This window comes from Pezoporus occidentalis, unplaced genomic scaffold (genome assembly GCF_034315485.1).
Source record: "Pezoporus occidentalis ecotype Australia unplaced genomic scaffold, CSIRO_AGI_Poc_V1 ctg52, whole genome shotgun sequence".
NCBI classification, from domain to species: Eukaryota; Metazoa; Chordata; class Aves; order Psittaciformes; family Psittacidae; genus Pezoporus; species Pezoporus occidentalis.
Genome location: NW_026915858.1, coordinates 558,127 through 578,658, shown reverse-complemented (window position 1 = coordinate 578,658; position 20,532 = coordinate 558,127). Strand labels below are relative to the sequence as shown.

Below are 20,532 nucleotides of genomic sequence, written 5' to 3'. Positions count from 1 at the left end.
ACAGAACCCCAATGCAGGGCGTTAAGTTCCAGTGTTTCTCAATGAGCTGTTTTATTTCCCAGTGATATGCAATTTTTGACCTGTACAGCATTTCTCACATCATTACCATTACCATTAGGAGTTTTCTGTAGGACAGACAGATGATTGTTACTCTCAAAGTTGTCAAACCTAATTCTTTACCTGTTTTTATTATACAGTTATACAGCTTGAGATTTTTTCCTCCAAATTTGGGTCATTCCTGTTATCTGGATTCTGTAATTTCAGGTGGTATGCCTTGAGCATTATTTGATGGTACAATGAAAATACAATGAAATACAATGTTCTTAAACTGCCTGTAATGCTTACCAGTATCTGGACCCAGTCTGATACATGGCAACAGGTTATTACCAGCCATGCTGGAGATCAGAAGAATCGTTTTACAGCCTTATTCAGTTTGATGGAAGGGTGTGTAAGTTTATAGAATCATAGAATAGTTAGGGTTGGAAAGGACCTTAAGATCATCTAGTTCCAACCCCCTGCCATGGGCAGGGACACCTCACACTAAGCCATATCACCCAAGGCCTTGTTCAACCTGGTCTTGCCCAGGGAGGTTGTGAATGCTCCATCCCTGGCAGTGTTCAAGACCAGGTTCTCAAAGAGTAATTGATTATTTCAATGCAGTGACCTTTGTTGTAAAGGGAAGTAAGTCCCTCAGAAGACTGGTACACAGGGAGGCCAGGTATTCAGTGAAGTGAGCGTGGTGGCCAGAGGACAGAAAGCAGGACTGGAGAATCTTAAGACATAACTGGTCTTAGAGCCCGACAGGGAAGTTCTGAAATAACAAAGGTCCTGTAACAGGGCTTTTCCTGAATAGCATGGACTTTTTATGATGAAAGTCTTTAATATTGTATGTGTAATACAGATTTAAGAGGGTAGTACTTGTACAGTTGGGGTTATTGGGTTACGGTGTAAACTTCCACAGAATTGACACCATTTCAGAGTCTTTGGGAGATCATAACATTTCTATGAAAAAGTTATTCTCAAGGGAATAGGAGTGTTTTGTAAAGGAGAATAAGTACTGTGCTGGTGTATTCACATTAATAACTAAAAACTGATAGGCATAGTGTAAATGTACAGGTGCCAAGAGCAGAGTGTGATGGCTTCCTGTTGCTTTCCCTTTTTCTTCCAACAGCAGTAAATATTTGGAGAAGACCATTTAGAGCCTGGTTCTTTGTTTCTAGCATTCACCTGGTTCCTTGAACAGAGAACTATTAACTTACTTTTTATGTTGAATTTTCTGCCTGTTTAGTAAACAAACAGCACTGGCTTCCTTTAGGGCCATAGTCAGTATAAAAGGAGGAACAATGGAGGGGAAGACCATCCTTTTTAGGTACAGTGCCTGATAAAAGCATCTTGTAAATCTACCCTAAGAAGATGTGGAAATTATGTGCTGTATTCTGCTGCATTACCAAGTGCAGTGTCTTACATAATTCACAGAATGAAGATTCAAGCTCTGAGAGCAACAGGTGAAAATAAGACTTGTACAAGTAAAGCTGCATTTTCTGGCTGCTTTATGTGACTCCAAAAATAAAGCAGGAAAGATGTGAAGTCACAGCTGTCCTAGAAAAATGAGTATATGGCCCAGTTACACATTAGCTGTGACACTGAAGCAACCAAGAATTAAATTGTAAAGGGTAATTTATAATTGTAAATTTCTGACTTAGACTTTTTATTTGTCAATTATTTCAAAGTATTCTCCTGAACAGAGCATGTAATATTTATTTAAGGGTGGAGAATTTGTCAGAAGGAACTGGGAAATGCTTAGAGTTTCTCACATGTGAGGGACTCCAGACTTTAGGTGTATGCTTTGTGCTCTTCAGAAGGGGCTGGTTTAGGAAGTAATGACAATGAATGCTGCAACTCTAGAGAACAGTTTGCTCTTAAAGATGATAGTTTGGTCAAAACACTGTAGAAAACCACCTATTTCTCATGTAATGCAAAGCAACTATGAAGACTGAGAAACCAAATTAAATGGATTCATAATTTTGAAACATCTGAGTGTTAAACACGTTAGGACTCTCTGAGGTCTGGCTAATGAACAGCCATGTGTTGTTATGGTTCAGTGTTTACTAGGATTTTATCCTAGTAGCATAGGTAGTAATTGATAGTATACTTTCAGTTTCAAAACTGTCATATAATATGTTAGTAGCATGGCAACATACCAGTGTTTGGCGGCCAGTGAAGAAACATAGCTGCATATTAGAATGGTAAGTAAATTCCAAGACTACAAAACACAATAAAAACTTGCCAAGCAAATTCTCAGTTTCAGTATTTTTAAGCAATTATTTGGGTCAAATGCTACTCCAGAAGAGGTGCATGATGTACTATTTCAAAGTGTCAATAGAAACATTCAAAGTTGATATTCTTTTGGACAGTAAAGTTTTCTTTAAAACATAGAATGGTTAGGGTTGGAAAGGACCTTAATATCATCTAGTTCCAACCCACCTGACATGGGCAGGGACACCTCACACTAAACCATGTCACCCAAGATCCTGTCCAGCCTGACCTGGAACGCTGCCAGGGATGGAGCATTCACATCTTCTTTGGGCAACCTGTTCCAATGCCTCACCACCCTCACAGTAACGATATCCTTCCATATCTACCCTAAACTTCCCCTGTTTAAGTTTGAAGCCCTTACCCCTTGTCCTATCACTATAGGCCCTAATGAAGAGTCCCTCCCCAGCATCCTTAGAGGCCCCCTTCAGATACTGGAAGGCTGTTACGAGGCCTCTTCTCCAGGCTGAACAGCCCCAACTTTCTCAGCCTGTCTTCATACGGGAGGTGCTCCAGTCCCCTGATCATCCTCATGGCCCTCCTCTGGACTTGTTCCAACAGTTCCATGTCCTTTTTATGTTGAGGACACCAGAACTGCACACAATACTCCAAGTGAGGTCTCATGAGAGCAGAGGAGACAGGCAGGATCACCTTTGACCTGCTGGTTGCACTCCTTTTGATGCCCCTCAGGATGCGGTTGGCTTTCTGGGCTGCGAGCACTCACTGAAGCTGGCTCATGTTGAATTTCTCATCAACCAACACCCCCAAGTCCTTCTTCGCAGAGCTGCTCTGAATCTCTTCTTTGCCCAACCTGCAGGTGTGCCTGGGATTGCCTTGATCCCAGGTGCAGGACCTTGCACTTGGTTTTGTTAACTTCGTGGGGTTGGCATTGGCCCACCTCTCAAGCATGTCCTATCTGGAGCTACTCATCTGAGCAAATGACCATTAGTGGCCAAAGATGACCTGTTCAAATCTGCCGCTGTCCCCTGTGAGTCAGCTGCTTGTGTCAGCTGAGCTGCCGGCTCCTGGGCAAATCTTCATGAGGACTTGAGACTCCCTTGGTGGCGCTCAGTGCTCGGAACTGAGGCTCATCTTTCCCTTTTCACTAACTGGTCAAATTGTCTTTTTTCTCAGTTACTGTTTCACATAAATTTTACAGTGTTATTTTTTTAAGACCTAAAGAATCAATGTAATCCCTTCTTCCCTAATCTACTAGGAGTGTTTTCTGATTGGGAACCAAGGGGTGTCAGGAAGTGAACTGTTTGTTGAATTTATAGCCAGTAACTTCATCTTTCTGAAAACATGATTAGAAGTGGACCATTACCTTTAAATGACAGATTTATGACAGCTTTTTTTACAGTTGCAGTTTGTTTTCTTCAATTCATGTTGCTTAACACTTCTACCAGGTGGAGTAATTTTCTATGTCTTTCGGGCAATTCTGTTGTTTTGGATGGCTGATTCCATTGCTAAGCTCTTTATTAACTCCCGGGTATTTTCTGTGGCAGTTCTAAGTTCATGAATGAGGTAGCTTTGGTGCTTTCATTTAAAGAAGTGCTCTTTATAGACAGTCTCGCTCAGTGTCAGAAAAAACCATCTTTTGTTTAGGTAATACAGACATGGTTCAATGCCTTCTCTGTTTTTATTGTTTTCATTTCAGTGGCAAATTGTTTTTACAATTATTTTTTTTTTAGTTCTTCTCCCCACCTTCAAAGCTGGTTACTAATTTGAACATACAGCCACCTCTTCCGTCTTTTATGTTGTATTTTACTTCAGAGTGTAGCCTATTTTTGTGTGTGTGTGTGTGTGTATGTTTTGTTACTATTCTTCTCCTTCTTGACAAGTTCAGTGGGTCTATGATGTGTTTCCAATGTAAAAAAATAAACCAAAATTGTTATTCAGCACTAGTACTGATTTTCCCATATACGAAAACCTTCTACCAATTATATTTATACAAAGATACTTCTCTTGAAAAAAGATACCTATACTATATCTTCAGGGAGTGATACTTAGATTTTGTAGTTACAGTGGGTACAGAAAATAACCAGAGTAATCAATGCTTCTTTCAGGACAAAGGAATCATAGAATGGTTTTTGTTGGAAGTTAACGTAAAGATCATCTGGTTTCAACCTCCCTGCAATGGGCAGGGACACCTTCCACTAGACCAGGTTGCTCAAAGCCCCGTGCAACCTGGCCTTGAACACTGCCAGGAATGGGGCAGCCACAACTTCTCAGGGCAAAGATGTTTGGGTGGATCAGTCCCAATACTGACCCCTGAGGAGCACCCTGATCTCCGCTTAGACATCGAGCTGTTGCCTGTAGCCCTTTGAGGGTGACCATCCAGCCAATGCTGTATCCACTGAGTGGTCCATCTGTCAAATCCGTGTCTCCGACTGAGAGACAGGGATGTCCTGAAGGACAGTGTCAACTGCCTTGCACAAGTCCAGGTAAATGTGAGGTCAGTCACTCAGTACTCAAAGGAGTATCTTTATTCAGCATGTAGAATATATGGCATGTGCTTTTTGAACATTATTTAATGTCAGGGCTATATTGGTTTTGTCTAAAGCATTTTCCTTAACTGAACTTAATCTAGTCCAAAGTTGCATTTATGTTTAGATTAATTTAAGGGCAGGAATATCTTCATACCTAGAACAGTGTGGTCTTGATCCTGGGTTCAGACTGCTGGTTGCTTCTGTCTCTGAAATAATAAGAAGTAATGCATTTCTTTCTGTTAGGTGTTTGGTCAGCTTTGTCATTGTGAAGGCATTAGGTAAGTGATCTACCTGTTCCTTGTGGCAAGTACTGCCTGTGATTTATATGTGGTAGTTGACAACTTTACAGCATTTTTGTGGAGCCATTGCTATTTATTTTTTTCCAAATTTTTATTTATGTATGGGGTTGATCCATCTGGTTTTGTTGTTAGCTTGCTATTTTTAAAAATCATCTCAGATCCTTTAAACTGAAAACCAAAGAGCTTTATAGTAAACATGTTTATTATTTTTTTAAGTTTTAATCCAGATAAGTCCAATTTAATTTATATCCTCATCTGTTTCTATAGGAAGTAACACATCAGTAATGTTTTATCAACTACAGAAATATTTGTTTGGATTTTATTCATAGAGTCATGTTAGGATGTAGAAAAGAAAAATTCTGATTGAATTTTATATATGCAAATCACAGTAGTGCATGCGAGCTGTTTGCTGTAGTATGTTTTTACTGAGGCTCAATAAAATGTACTATTACAGGAACAGCCTAACTGAAAAAGTTAGGTAGGATGTATGAGCACGTAAAAATTAATGACTTCTAAATTCATTACAAAATTATCATGTCTTTAAGCAAAGGTTTTTTGGTGTCCCATACTTTGCATCCATGGAGGGTCTTTCTACTTCTTTCATATTTAAAAAGAATATTTTAACATTGGCAGAAACAAATTTAATCTTTTAACTTGGCAATGAGTTTTCTTTTATCCCAGTCCCTTTTTTAGGAGAAAAAAAAAAACAAACAAACAACTATAATGTGCTTATTCCCTTTTACATGCCCAGTTCAACTTTTAGTGGAGTAAATGTTAGCTTTCTGGTGTCTAATGAATGTAAAGAAAGGCCACTGGAAACTCCTAACTCCCAGTTACCCAGTGGTAACTGGGTAACTTATGGCAGTGTCTTCTATAATTTGGAAATCAGCAAGCTTTCAAAAATGTGGAAACGTTATTCCAGAGGCAGGACAGTGTAGTCAAAAAAGTAAACATCTGTATGCACTGATAATGATTTTAATGTGTTTCACCACTACTGCCCAGTAAATTTATGGAAGAAAAGGACAGAACATAAGGAGATCTGTGATGTCTTTTAGGATAAAGTAGTAGCCTAGAGTTCAGAAGCTGTAATACTACAGAAAGAGAGGAAGCCTGGGGAAAACTGACTTTTGGTTCTGGTTTGTTTTGATTTGTTTTTCGCTGGCTGTGGAGCAAATATTGATAGTCTGGGGTTGTTCTCTGACAGAGGTCTGCAGTGAATGGGGAAATGAAGGCATTTTATTGCTATCAGATGACACATCCTGTAATAACTGGCATTGAACACTTCTTGGCAACCACTGGTTGTAACATAGTTTGCTAAATATTTAAGCCATTGCATCAGTTAAATACTTCTACCATTCCTCTATTAGCTCTCCCGCCCTTGTAGCATCATGGAGTGCTCAAGAATGGATGAATAGCTGAAGTATGTCAATACAGAAATATTTGACCTAACCCCCTCATTTTTTGATTTTTTTTTTAGTCATTGCCTTGTGAATTGTATTTAGTTTGTTATAATAAATTGTAACTACTTCACATGTATGTTTTATGTCTTCATTTACATTGACCTCATTAAAGGATGGGGTATCCAAAAATCAAGAGGTGGTATGAGTTGTGAGATGACTGATTCTTGAATAAGTGCTGAGAGAATATTAGTAGGTAAAAGTGGGCAATGTTTTTATTAAAAACTAGCCCTGCTGAGTGGTGAGTGGTGGCTGGCATACTGGTCTGAGGACCATGTTCTTAAATATAATGCTTTTTGGGGGTAATATTTATATCTTATAAGCCATTTGTAAATTACAACCAAGCAGAAAAAAAAGATGGAAAAGGACTGTGAAAACCATTTTTGGGGAGGAATCAATTTCCCAACTTCAGTCAAGCTGATGTGAACTTGAAAAAGGTAGATAAAGTGAAGGCAAAAATACATATCTAGCTTGTCAGGAATAATACTCTGTTTTCGATAATAGAGTAGGTTGTGAGGCAGAGGTTTAAAGCTTTATTCAAATAAAGAGCGATCCCCAACAGACATTCAGTTTGCTTTAAGTATATACCTGTTTTATACCTTTGCCATCTGCAAAGTCCCTTCTCCTTTCTTCTTTGGCTTAGATAGCCAGATGTTACAGCTACACAGTCCGCCTTTAGTGGAATTTTTTATTCTATGTTCATAAGCAACAGTTTGCATAAGATAGGCAAATTTCACAAAGCTAAGCAAGTTTTGTAAGGTTGAACAAGTTATCACATTATTTACATTTTTTGTTTTTCATAGAAATACAAGTCTTTTGTAAGATTCTGTACTTTTTCACTGTTCTCAATAGTTTGTATATTTTTAACAAGGACACAGTCTTATTTTGTTGCACATGGCTTTTGGTCTCTTGACTTAAACTGCTAAACTGCTATTCACCTTGAGCTTTTCATTTAAAAGAAATAAACTATTAACATTTTTAACCAGCAGCATGTATTACTGTCCTGGGTTCAGCATGTCTTCTGAATTCTACCTAGCAAATTCAGGGCTAAATGGAGAAAATAACTATGGTTTTATATTACTGAAAGTGAAGTAAGGTTTAAAGAGTGTAGGGGTTTGTTTTCAATTATTAGTAACTGTTAACTCTTGAAGAACTGTTTCTGATTCAGGGTAGTTTTGAGTGGTAGTCACAAATGCCTGGGTTATTTGGAGAAATGTAAAAGAAGCATGTCTTATATTCCTTATAAAGTAGCTGTGTATCATGGTGGACAACTGTCTTGCTGAGGATGTATGCTCTGTGAATGATGTATGGGTAATTTTCTTAGTTCCCTTGGTACTACAGTAAAATCTGGAGATCATCCTTCTTTGCTGAACATTGTATAAAGTCATACTACTTAGGTTACTACTGTCTTTTCTAGTTAGTATACACTGCTTAAAAGGAAGAGAAATGAAATACTCATTTCCCTTTGAATATAAGCAATTGAAAGAAGGAAGTGCCTGAGGTCCAATAGTGTGTACTTGGAAGTATCATTATTTAAAACCAAGCTGATATTTTCTGAGTCCCAATCCAGCAGTTATCTCTCAGCTTTAAATCTCTCAAGTTTCTTTTCTGGCATATTGGAAACGCTCAGCTCTGTCAGGGTGGTATGGCATTTATGACTGGAAAGTTTTTTATTTTTCTGAAGTCAGCTGAATCAAATAAAAACAAGAAACGGAAAGTATATAAGAAAAAAATATTGAAAATAAGAAAAGACCATTACTCTGTCACCCTTCAGTAAGTTAGTTCTTGAAAAGGTCCATAAAAGTATTTGCATTTATCTGGAAAGAATTTTTTTATTTCTTTTTTTTTTTTCTTCCCAGAATGGTCAATGTTGTTATTTATTTTTTACACTTGCTGAGAAGTCATTGGTCTTTATTTAATCACTGGTTTATGTTGGCGTGGTTTGCTGAGTTTTTACCTCATTTACTTTGATTTGATTTTTTTCTTTTACTTTGTCCTGTGTGGTGGCATCATTAGGATTCAAAAATATTTTTCTTGGTGCCCAGTCCTACCCATTGTATGAAATAAAGCATGAGCTTCAGGTTCATTGAAAAGTATTGAAGCTGCATACACTAGAAAATATTTGAGGGTCAAGTGTATTATTACTTGTGCTGCTGTAGAGTCCTAATGTATTGACAGGCTAAGATGCTATTTATAGCTGCTTCTTTGAAAATGTTGTAAATATTCCTTCTGCCAGTTGTGATATACAGGAGTTGTTTTGGTTGTTTGCTTTAGGTAATTGCTTCCAGTGGCTGATGTACTAGGTTCAGCAGTAGCAGTCAATTCCTCCTTCTTAGTGGCTGGTGCAGTGCTGTGTTTTGACTTTCAGCCTGGGAACAGAGCTGATAACACTGATGTTTTTAGTTGTTGCTAAATGATGTTTACCCTGACCAAGGACTTTGTGAGGCTCATGCTCTGCCAGGGAGGAGGGGAGGCCAGAGGAAGCAGAGACAGGACACCTGACACAAGCTAGCCAAAGAGGTATTCCATACCACAGCACGTCATGACTGGGGAGGTAACAGGGAGTTACCCGGAAGGGCACTCTCTCTTCTCGGTTGGATTCATTTTGACAAGTGGTATCGTATTCTCTTCCCTTGTTATTTCCCTTCTCATTATTATTATTGGTGGCAGCAGTAGTGGTTTGTGTTATACCTTAGTTACTGGACTGTTCTTATCTCAACCCGTGGGAGTTAAATTCTTTCAGTTCTCCTCGCCATCCCTCTGGGAGCAGGGCGGGGGGGAGTAGAAACTGTGTGGCTGACTGGGTTTAAACCATGACAGCTGAGTTTAGATGAAGTAGTCAAGCTAGACAGATGCTGAATGCTTTTAGTGCTCACATGTTTTTGCAAATTTAAAATGTCAGTAAATACTTTCTTTTATGTTGTTTATTGTGGCTAATAGTGGGTTTGGGTTTTTTTTTCAGATCGTGCTAGTGAAAGCATCCATCAACTGAAATATGCCTTGGAGGACAGACAGTTTGGAAGGGGTGAAGGTGAAGCTGGATTTGGCCAGTCCTCTGTGGACAAGGGCAGTGATGATGTGGATATGAGTAATGATGACAGTGGGAATGCAGGCTTGCAGGAACTGCAGCAAAGTCATGCAGGTAAGATTACTGTGAAAGCAAATAGTTTAAAAATTGTTAGAAATTATACTAATTTCAATGGGAAAAAAAAATATTTTTGTTATAATGTTTTTTATCTCTCCCTAGTTAATCAACTTAAAATTCTACTGGAACATCAAGAAAGAATGGAAAGCGAAGTCTCTCTGTCAAGGAGGAAGAGGTCATTCTGTGTATGTTTCTTCTTGTTTCTTTTGTGTTTTTTATATGAATGGCATGCATTATGAGATCAATTTTCTATTATCCAGAAAAAAAAAAGGGCACAGGAGATTCCTGAGGCTATGGCCAGAACTTGGCATGCTTATGACCATAGTGGAAGAAAAAGGAATCTGTAATGCCAGGTTTGGGCTTTTGTCCTCTTTTGTTGACCATACAGTATGGGTCGCAGTCCACATTGTTTTCAGTTTTCTCATATTTTTCCATCAAAAGTTCGTGTTTTTTGCTTTGGAAACAGTTGGATTTGACTACATGTACAAATTTCTGTAAAAGCAGCATCTGTTTTCCCTTGACTGATCTATATGTATCATCATAGTTGTAACTATGCTTTTTCTGTAGAGGATTAGGGTTGTTCATGTGAGAAAGGGTTTGTAGCTCTCTGCTAAAATGCAGTGGTCTGTGTCAAAGTTAGTTTACACCCTTAAATGGTCTTCTTGGATTTAGCCTTCTTGCAGCAGAACTGCACCAAAGTATGTACAATGCACAGTTCAGTTACAGAGCAGCTGATAGATATTAGTATTCTTATAGGAAAATAATTCAAAGGCATTGTTTCTTTTGATGGCCTCCACTGACTACTTTTGGTTCATGCTAAGCAAGACAAGCAGCGTTTTGTTGTCAAAGTTGAGGTAGCAGCAGAATAATTTAATGCCTCTATTCCTGCTGTGTTGCTTTGAACCTGTGTAATGAGCCTAGCTCTACTGTTCTGCCATTGAGAAATTCTATTTAAAGTTCAACATTTCTAAGTGTTCTAAAATCCATGAATTTAAACTGGTTGTCCTGCCAGGTACCTTTGCCTTGTAACAGTACAGGATGGAATTAGTGTTGTGTAGGTCAAGGGAATGGTGCATCATTGGTTGATCTTGAGATGACATAGATCACTATCAATTTTTATTTAGCCTTTGGAGGGGAGGGGAAACATCTTTTAATCCATCCTTGTCAAAGTTTTCTACTTATATTGGGAAATTTTAGCAGACTGAAGAAATTCAGAAAACAGGATGCTTTTCCTCAGAAACATGTGATAGTGCTTTCATGGAGTGGATTAAAGGATGGAGAAATAAACTGAGAAAAGATGGGAATTTATTGTTTTGTTAGGGCATTGTCCCAATGAGAGGGATTCTGTTAAGTGATGGCCTTAGTCTCCTTTTTAGCTGTCCTCCATCTTCTTGCTAAGAAGGATCTGAAAGTGTTCTGAAGACAGACCAAATGTAAAGCTCAAAAAAAGTAGAATTACAAAAGTATGCATACACCATACACTGCAGAAACGCTTCCTGTATAAGAAGATCAGATTCCCCAGAGGTCAAGGAAAGCAAACTTAGATTATGAGTAACTTTAACCTTTTGCTTTGAATTATGATGAAGTACCTGATGACTGCGTCTATAGCTAAATATAATATTTCACAGGAAGTATACTGTTTAATAAACTTTACAATATTTCACATGTATAAATAACATTGTCTTAACAAAATTCTTTTATCTTGTCTGTTGATAAAAATTTTAGTAGGCATCAAATGAGTGTCTTTTCTTTGATTACACCTACATTATTGGGCAGAAATTTTCCTTTTGCTCTCTACCTCATCACCTAAGGTCAAGGCCCAGCAAGATAGCTTCATACAACAACTGCAGTTCTACAAGCTGAGTCTTTGCTAACTGAACTGCCCCCAGCCTGGGTTCCTGACACTTGTTAGAGCTAGAATTCCTGTGCTGATTCCTGTTGTTTCTTGCCAGTTTACAGGGCAGCAGATTTAGGACTGCCACCAGAAGTATCTCTGATTCTGTGGTGTAGAGGTTTGAAATTTGAGGCATTCTAGAAATGCACAAGTTGGGCCAAGTTATTTGGGATGTTAGCATAGTCCACCACTAAACCATGTCACGAAAGGCCTCATATACATGTTTTTTTAACACTTCCAGTAATCGTGATTCCACCACTTCCCTTGGAAGCCTGTACCAATACCTGAGCACCCTTTTTGGTGAAGAATTTTTCCCTAATATCCAGATCTCGTAGGATCAAAGAGAGGCTGTAGTTTTCAGGAAACAATTTAATTTATGACTTTAAGGGCATTTTAGTAATATTTACTTGCATTCTTTATCTGTACTGTGTTCTTAGGTATAAATGCTGTAAAGCTGTGGAAACTATGGTTTTCACATTTTGTAAACAGCTTAATCTCTGTACAAATCTTACTGAGCAAGGCAGAAGTGTAGTTGTCTTGAATAGACAAGCTTTCCCCTCATTACCTTCTTCAACTAGTTATTTGTGAGGCTATCAAAAATTTTACCTGTTTTAGGGTCTTCAGAAAGGTTTTTTTTGTCTTTTAAGATGCCAATAATTAAGTTCCTTGATAAATGTAATACCTATTACATACTTCCCTGTGTTTCTTTGGAGGTATGAAGGTTGCAGATATAGTCATGTTTCTGTAGCAATTGTTAATAAACATTTAGAGGAGTTGCTTTTGCATATCCAGAACTCATTAAAATTCAAGGGATATTTATATTCATTTCATAAAGAAGAAAGCACTCCTTTACATGTCTAAAATGGAAGATGCACTTAGTAGTATAAATTTCATTTACAAATTGGTTTGTGGATATCATTTAATCCTGCTTTATGGATGTGTGTAATCAAGCAGCTGTACATTTTGACAGGAGTGACATATTTACTTTTTGTATTGAAGAACTTTTCTTGGTCTAGTACTTGGTGACGTTTTATTAAGTATACATGGTATTCTGTATGCAAGCAACATTTTACTGCAGTAAATGGAAAACTGGAAAGTAACACATGTTATTCTTCACTTCCTTCAGAAACCCCCAGAAGCTGCAACTGGAGACTTGCCAGCCCTTTCTGATCTTGTTCCTATAATCAATGATCAGTCACAGTACATTAACCATTTAGAAGCAGAAGTGAAGTTTTGCAAGGTATTAGACAATATTATTTTACCCCTAAACCCCTGGTCCCCTAAATAGGAAGAATTGCTTTAAAAACAGCTTACACTTAATCTCTAGACTGTTTGTTGTAATGACCAAAACTGAGCCAAATGCAGTTCAGTAGATACTCAGCCTTACTACATTTCTTGGTACCTGTGTACTCTTTAAAGGTCTTTAAAGACATTTTTGTGGCCTATCACAAATAAAAAGTTTGTTTTAATAAAGAAATTACATGGAAGTTCAAGCTACAAAAATATGAAATCTGTCTTGAGTATTTGTTTTTTCTCTAAAAGAGATGAAATAATTGAGAATACTTGTCTAGACCTTCTGTCTCAAGATGTATTTAGATGTTGATAACCTCTCAGTGAGCCTTTTACATGTAGTTCCTGTATCCAATAGGAGGAATTGTCTGGGATGAAAAATCAATTACAAGTAGTTGTACTTGAAAATGAAGAACTTCATCAGAAATTGAAATGCTTAACTGCGGAACATAAGTTGAGAGAACAGACTTTTCTAGATGCCTCAGTAAGTTTTTATTTTTCTGTTGCTTAGCGTTATAGATTTTTATTTTTTTTTAAGGAAGGCTATGGAAATGGTTATCTACAATCTGAAATTTAGTCAGAATTTAATGAAAGTGTGTAAACATGGATTTCTGTGGATAATACTATCTTAGGTTGCCATATTGTTGTTATATTTTACTTTAATGAAAATTCTAAGATTCAGTACATACATAACTGGCATTTGTTTAAAAAAACCCACCTTACATAGCTGAAGCATTAAAAATTTTATTTTAGGCAAATGCTGAGAACTCTTGGACTGTAGGTGGTAATGACTGCAGCACTCGCCAGCCTGTCACCTCATCGCCAGCCCATAACAGAGATCAGGCTTTTGCTACATCAGCTGCTGGAGAAATTGAAAAATGGCATGTAGAACTGGTTGGTGTTAACTGTCTTTGCAAAACCTATCGGTGCTTTGTTGTTGCTGCAGATGTTCTTGATTTTTTTTTTTTTAATTACTTTTTTTTTTCCTCTTTATTAATGGGGTATTATTGCTGTATTTTGGGAAAATCACTGTTAACTGAAACATCTGATGTTTTTTATCCATGTGCATGTGTGTATTGTGGAATTTAAAGGGTACTTAAATTCTTCAAGGTAATGATACGTATTTATTATTTTTTCCCAGTAAAATATTTTTGTTGGTCTTATGCATTTTATGCATCATCTAGAGCTGAAAACCTCTCCAGTGATCCCTAACACCTGCAGTTGTTTCAAAGCTAGTTTTTACAGTAATTGCACTTTTACTTCATCTGCCATATTTAGAGGAAGAGAATCACATTGATTATGACTTTTTTCCTAAGCATAAATTTCTGGTGCTTTATCTGATTCGTTATCATCATCATATTCAACGTTGGTGTGGTTGATTCATTTACCTAGTTCTTCACCAGGTAATAACAGTAACTCACTGTATTATAAATAAATAGTGTCTACTTGAAGTTCTTCAAAATTTCTTTTTTACTTCTGATTACTTGTGGGAAAGTAAGAGCAAACTCAAGACAAGATCATCAATTTGTGTAAATCATTGTAGACGGCTACAGTTGGAGTTGAAGCAATTTACTGTGCAAGGATCTGGCAAGATGTATAGAAATAAAATTGGGTTGGGAGGGTTGTTCATTTTTAGATTGTTACAAGTGTGAAATATTAGATTTCTCTGACAGTAGTGCTTCAAAAAGGTTACACCTTCGGGGAAAAGAATGAATGTGACTAATGTCTAAGTTGATTTGTAAAGGCAGTATTATAAAGAAAGTAAAAGACACTTCTTTCCTCCCATCTTTTCTAAAGGAGAAACTAAAATGTCTTTATCAAGAAAAACGCGATAACCTTGAAGCTGAAATACAGTCTCTAAGGTAAACTGTTTAATTTTTTCTTTAAATTATTGTTAATAAGTAATTACTTCGTAACATCATGAACCACTCTTAATTGCAATTTAAGCAAGAAAATACTTGGATGTATGTTGTATTTTCTGATACTGTCCCTGCAAGCTGGTTTTACATAAAGTTTACTCAAATATAAACATAGCAAAATTGAATGTACTGCTACTATATAGCAGCATTGGCAATATATAACATTTATAAATTCAATTGAATTGTTGTGTTTATAGAAATTAAAACTTGATAGAATGTGTTTATCCTTTTTACCTTTTGTCTTTGTAGAAACATCATGTGTGTTAAGGTAAACCAATCAAAGAAAAAGAAGTTAAAATTTTAACTTGTGTGAACTCTTCTATAGTTAGTTTCTACTAATATTTTATATTTTTTTCTACTAATATTTTATATTTCAAGTTCTAGAAATCTTAGGCATCGAATTACTTCAGGCCACATAATAACTTTTGAGCAGGCAAACATTGTTTTGAAGCTTGGAAGCAGGATTTTAAATTTCAGCTGCTGAATCTAATTCGTTTGGTTGTGTTTTTGTTTTTTTTTTCCCTACTTGACTTGACCTGTTATATATACTCAAATAAATATTGGAGGCTAAAATGGCCTAAAAATTGTCGCAAGTACATTATTCAGCTTCTTGATTTTTCCTAAGGGGCATGATATTTTGAAATGTAAGTTCTGCAAAGCACTTGAGTTATTTGCTTAAATGTTAATTAAATTGAGAAATTATATTGCTTCCAGTGAGACTATCCTTGGTTTTAACTTTAAGCATGAATTTATGTAGGACCCGCTGGTTTCTGTCCAAGATTTCCCAACAATAGGTCTGTTGTACCATGACTATCTAATGATATATGCAGATTTCAGGTTATAGTGGATTATATTTAATAGACCAACTACTAAAATTGGAAAAAGTGCACAGAAGATTTCCCAGATGGAAATAAGCATGCATGCAGTGTATATATCATGTGCACAGTAAATCCAATGCAACCAGAATGTGTCAGACTTAACTATGAGTATGCTGCCCAGATGGCCTGCATAACAAACCAAAAGCTTTGGATTCATTGCAAATTTGTCAAATTGGTCTATATGTGCACAGTGTGCGTTTGTCTGGAACTCCCTGATGTCAGCATTCCTATCGCTTGTGCTCTCCCCAGTCTAACAGATGCTTGGAAATTCTGGAGAAAACTCTTCAGAGCACCTGGTAAAAAATTTGGAGACAAGTAAAAAATTTACCCTGGTTTTGTGGAGATGTGGTTGACCTGAAGTTTGTGTGGATCACTGGATCAGAGCAAATGTGTTGGGTACATCTGGATTTTGCCTAGGGAGTCTAAAGGACTATTACTTTACTTAAGATTGTAACTTTACAGTGAAGTTGAGAGTAGAGAAGAAATGGGGTGATATTATTAATAAGAACACAAAATAAATATTAGATAGAGTGCCAAAATATTTACAGAGCTGATTGTGTTTCTTGCTAATGAATTTATTACTCTGTTCAGAGAATATGTAAGCCTACAAGTTTTTAATCTAATAACTTTCTGTGTAACTTTACTAATTTCTGATAATAGAGGGAAGGAAGAAATTGGTATAATTTTGTTTATCAACAATTTTGATTGGGCGGTTGAACTATTATTTCTCTGTTAAAGTCTTCTTTAGCCTACTGAAATGTGTAAAATAATGTTCATTACAGGAATTTTTACAGGTCTTTTTAACATCTGTAATTATATTTTGCATACAAATATAACTTGTAGAAATGTTTGATTGCACAAATAATATTTTTTATTTCTTTTCTGTAGAAAAGAGCTTTCAGAATCTCAGAAGACATGCAAAGATTTGGAAGGAAGGCTAGAACATCAGCAGTTACTTGTTTCAGCCACAAATTCTAAGTGGGTTGGTGGTCTGTGTCTGAAATGTGTACAACACAAAGCAGTTCTTGCAGAGACTTACTGTAATATTCACATGCAGACCATCGAAAGGGTAACAAAGTAGGTTTAGGGGGGTATTTACTTTCTTATTGAAAGTACAGTTGTTTTTATTAAACCCTATCTCTCTATATGTTTGGTTGGATTCATAGAGAGATGTGCACTTGTGCAGCAATGGACTCCCGAGTTGAAGTTACAATGCTAAAATCAGTGGCTAAATATGAGCCTGGGTCCCAACCACTTTGCAGTCCTTGGTAGTTTTGGTACTTATTTCAACTGGAAAAGAATGTTAGTCATTAATTCTGATACTTTGAGCTGTCTAGATAATCAGACTGTTGATAGTCTGTTTCCCATTTTTGTAGGAATAAACCTTTCACTCTATCGTAACAAATATTATGGAAGTCTGAGCATTTTGATTATTTCCTGTGAAAGTTCTTTGTCTTTCTGTAATTTAATGTTTTTTCTTCTTATTGTTACATTTAGGGAACTTTTAAGATACATCAGCAGTGTAAATTTATTTTACTTTTTTTTTCCCTTGAATTTGCTTAGTAGGACAGGTGTTTGGGCAGGATGCATTGTTCCTACCTAAATACAATAAATCAGGGGAAAAAAAGTTCCTTTGGGTAAAAATAAATGAAATTATTTGCTGCCGCCTAATTTTATTTGTAGCTTTTATTTAAATTATTTTTTTAAAAAAGCCAGCTGTATATCCTGAATATATGTATAAAATTCAGAAACCCCAAGAACATTAAAATGTGTTTTTTCTTCAGAAATTCTGCTGGTCAATCATCTTCAAAACATCTCTCAATTTCTACTTGCTAGGAATAATGACAAGATGCTGCAGCTTCCTCAGAGTTTCTTAAACAGACATCTATTTACTATGAGCTATCTGAAGCTTCTTAGGATTTCTGAAGCTTTAGAATGAGATTGCTGGAGATGAGGTTATGGGTCAATTAGAAGCAAAAAGACATAGTACATATTGTCTGTCAGATGGATATTATCTGTAAGCATTAGATGGCTGTTGCCAGGATTTACGTGTGTTTCTGTTGTCAGGTCCAAGATTTTTCTGGGAAAGCTCCCTGTTGCTGAAAAGTTATGTTCCAAAATCTCCTTTTGCAAGAAAAGTAATTATTTGTCATAGACCCTGGAAAATATGAGTACATCAGTACATTTTTGTCATCTTGTATTATAGTGCAGTTTGAAATAAAGTGTTTGAGTTGACCTATTTATCTAGCTTAAACCGTTATTTCAGTTTGAGATTTAATAAAATCTGAAAGCTACATCATCCTGTGATGCAGTTTATTAATAAAAAAGATTTCAGTAGGGATTTTCAGAAGAATTTTGTTAAAATATTGAAATGAAATTTCAAAATGTAGCAGTTCTCTAGCAAATACAACTGTGTTGTTATTCTATACAACATGAAGGAAAAAAAACGAACACAACAGCTTGCAGACACAATCTCTAGTTGCACTTAAACCACAGACAGTTATGCTCTTACTTTAAAAGCTTTCAACATATGAAAATAATGGAAAGGTGAAGTTAAAATATTACAGTTTTACTGGCTGTGCTTCACCATTTGCTGTAGATCTAAATTTCTTAGTGAACAAAGGTTCAGAGGGGATGTAGAATCTAGAAGTCTTATTGTTTGGTTTACTTCCACTTTGCAGCAAAGAGCTATTTACTGGTTTTCATTTGATATGCTTAGTGATCTGAATTACTTTTTGAACCTAGCCCTTCCTTTTATTTTTTTCTCCCCACTTGATGTTTAATGAGTAATTAAATAATATCATATTGCTCCCATCTTCTTCAGAAGCATGCCTGTGCTTTTGATGTTTATTTGCCTTTGGTGTTTGTTTGGTTTTGGTGTTTGGTTTTGGTGTTTGTTTGCTTTTAGCATGGATCTCCATTTTGTAATGCAAATGGAATGTTGCTCAGCTTAAATGTATGACTTGAGCTCCACTGTCATTACTGCCAGTTTTACTAATAGTCCACCCTCTTTAAGTGAAGGACCAATCATCAAGCAAAAGATATTTTTGATACTGCCTAGCTAGTAGTACGCTGTCTTTCGCTTAATCCATGTTGCCTTTACCACCCTTATGTTTTTTACCTGTTAACATTTTATATTTGATATACCCATTGAGTTTTTTATCTTGGGAAAAGATCTAGAAGAAATATCTGTTTTTTCTTTACATGCAGAGAAAGAGATGACTTGATGGATGCATTTCTTTCATTGAGACAAAAGATGAAAGAGATGCAGCAAAGAGAATCTAATGCTTGTGAGCAAATTAAATACGCTGTGCAAATGGCAGAAGAGGCTAATTTAGTAAAAACAAAGGTAAATTCATCAAGAAATTAGAGCTTTTCAGTACTTGGATCTACCACAAATGTTAATTAGTTTTAATGCTAATGAGCAAATATATGCATAAGACCTTTGTCACATGTTGGTATGATGTATTGGATTCAGGATTACACAGTGTAACCGTTTCTGAGCAGTAACATGAACTCTTAAGTTTTTTTATTCTCATTGAGGCTGTGTTGCATTCTCAGTCCATCTTTTAAATTCTGGCCTATTTTTGCTACTAGGTGATAGAAATTGAATGGTAGAATTTTCAAAGGCATTCATGTCATGTAGGAGGATAATTCTAATATCACATTTCTGAGTTACTCAGGAAAGAATACTTAATGCTTATGAGCGACTCTTCTGCATCAATGAGTGCAGTGCAAGAACTGATTAGCTGACAGAACTCTTTGAAGATGAGAATTCCTGTCTGATGCTACCTGCAGGAAACTTTTGGTGCTATGTAAATAATAATGATAAAACCAGTTTTGATTTGATGCTTGTGTTAGTCGTTGATACTTTATATGATCAGCTAATCTTGACCTAAATTATTTCCTTGATATTTAGTGACATCTACTGTATTATTAGTGAATTACTGTGGAATTGAGAGAGGTTTTTTTGTTTGGGTTTGTTTGTTTTAAATGAAATGCTGTTGGTTTTAATAGTGGGCAAGATTTATATAATTGTTTTATTGATCAAATTGGTATTATTTGTCTAATGCTGCAAGACTGTGTATGCGTAGGGTCTTCAACTATAAAGTTAAAGGGGAGGGGGAAACAATGAAATTTGGAAATTCTGTATGAATTTTAAATTTAACTTCAGAGTATTACAGCTCCTTGTTTTTTACTGAAGAAAGAATTCTTCTGAGCCCTCTGTTCACCTGTCACATCCTGTTCCTGAGAGGTTAAATTTTTAAATAGCTTATTTGTTAAATTTTTTAGGGTGGGTTCTGCAGTTGTCCAATATTGTAATTGCTATTGAAACTGCTCAAAATACTTTCCTTCTCTGTGTAATAAAGTGAAGTTATCTGATTGTCCTCTTTTTTCATTTGGTGTTAGAAATCTATTTTAATATTTAAAAAGAAAACATCTATAAACTCTTATTCAGTTTAGGTCATGTTAGAAATGTGGCCTAAGAATAAAACTTAGTAAGACAAGTTAGTAAAACCTTTAATAAAATGGCTCTTTGTACCTATACTATTTCTACTACATAAAGAAAACAGCTCTGTAGGGTCTCTACTTGCCACTCCACTGCAGAAAGGAAATGTGAAGTGCTGTTTGCATACAAGAATGAATAGGAGTCTAATTTCCCATGCTCAAAAGCTGTTGTAAAATAAAGGAACATGAAGTAATCTTTAATTTAGGCTACATTAGTTTAGATTTTTTTATATATATAATGGTATTTCTCTTGGTAAGTCCTATTCTACTCTTAAGTCTCTTTCTTTGTAATTATCATGGAATACAATAGAACAGGCCATGTGAGAAAAAGTGAGTAGT

General features: G+C 36.1%; 1 protein-coding gene across 2 annotated transcripts in view; it reads left to right on the top strand.

Annotated features, from left to right (window-relative positions):
• The window catches only part of SDCCAG8 (SHH signaling and ciliogenesis regulator SDCCAG8), a 115,110-nt gene that overhangs the window by 3,721 nt on the left and 90,857 nt on the right, over window positions 1-20,532 (top strand). For both annotated transcript variants that reach the window (XM_062637346.1, XM_062637347.1), the window contains exons 2-9: window positions 9,521-9,700; window positions 9,806-9,888; window positions 12,724-12,837; window positions 13,246-13,371; window positions 13,641-13,781; window positions 14,685-14,749; window positions 16,573-16,761; window positions 18,895-19,033. In XM_062637346.1, coding sequence (XP_062493330.1) covers window positions 9,521-9,700; window positions 9,806-9,888; window positions 12,724-12,837; window positions 13,246-13,371; window positions 13,641-13,781; window positions 14,685-14,749; window positions 16,573-16,761; window positions 18,895-19,033 — 1,037 coding nt within the window. The remainder of the gene's footprint in view (window positions 1-9,520; window positions 9,701-9,805; window positions 9,889-12,723; window positions 12,838-13,245; window positions 13,372-13,640; window positions 13,782-14,684; window positions 14,750-16,572; window positions 16,762-18,894; window positions 19,034-20,532) is intronic.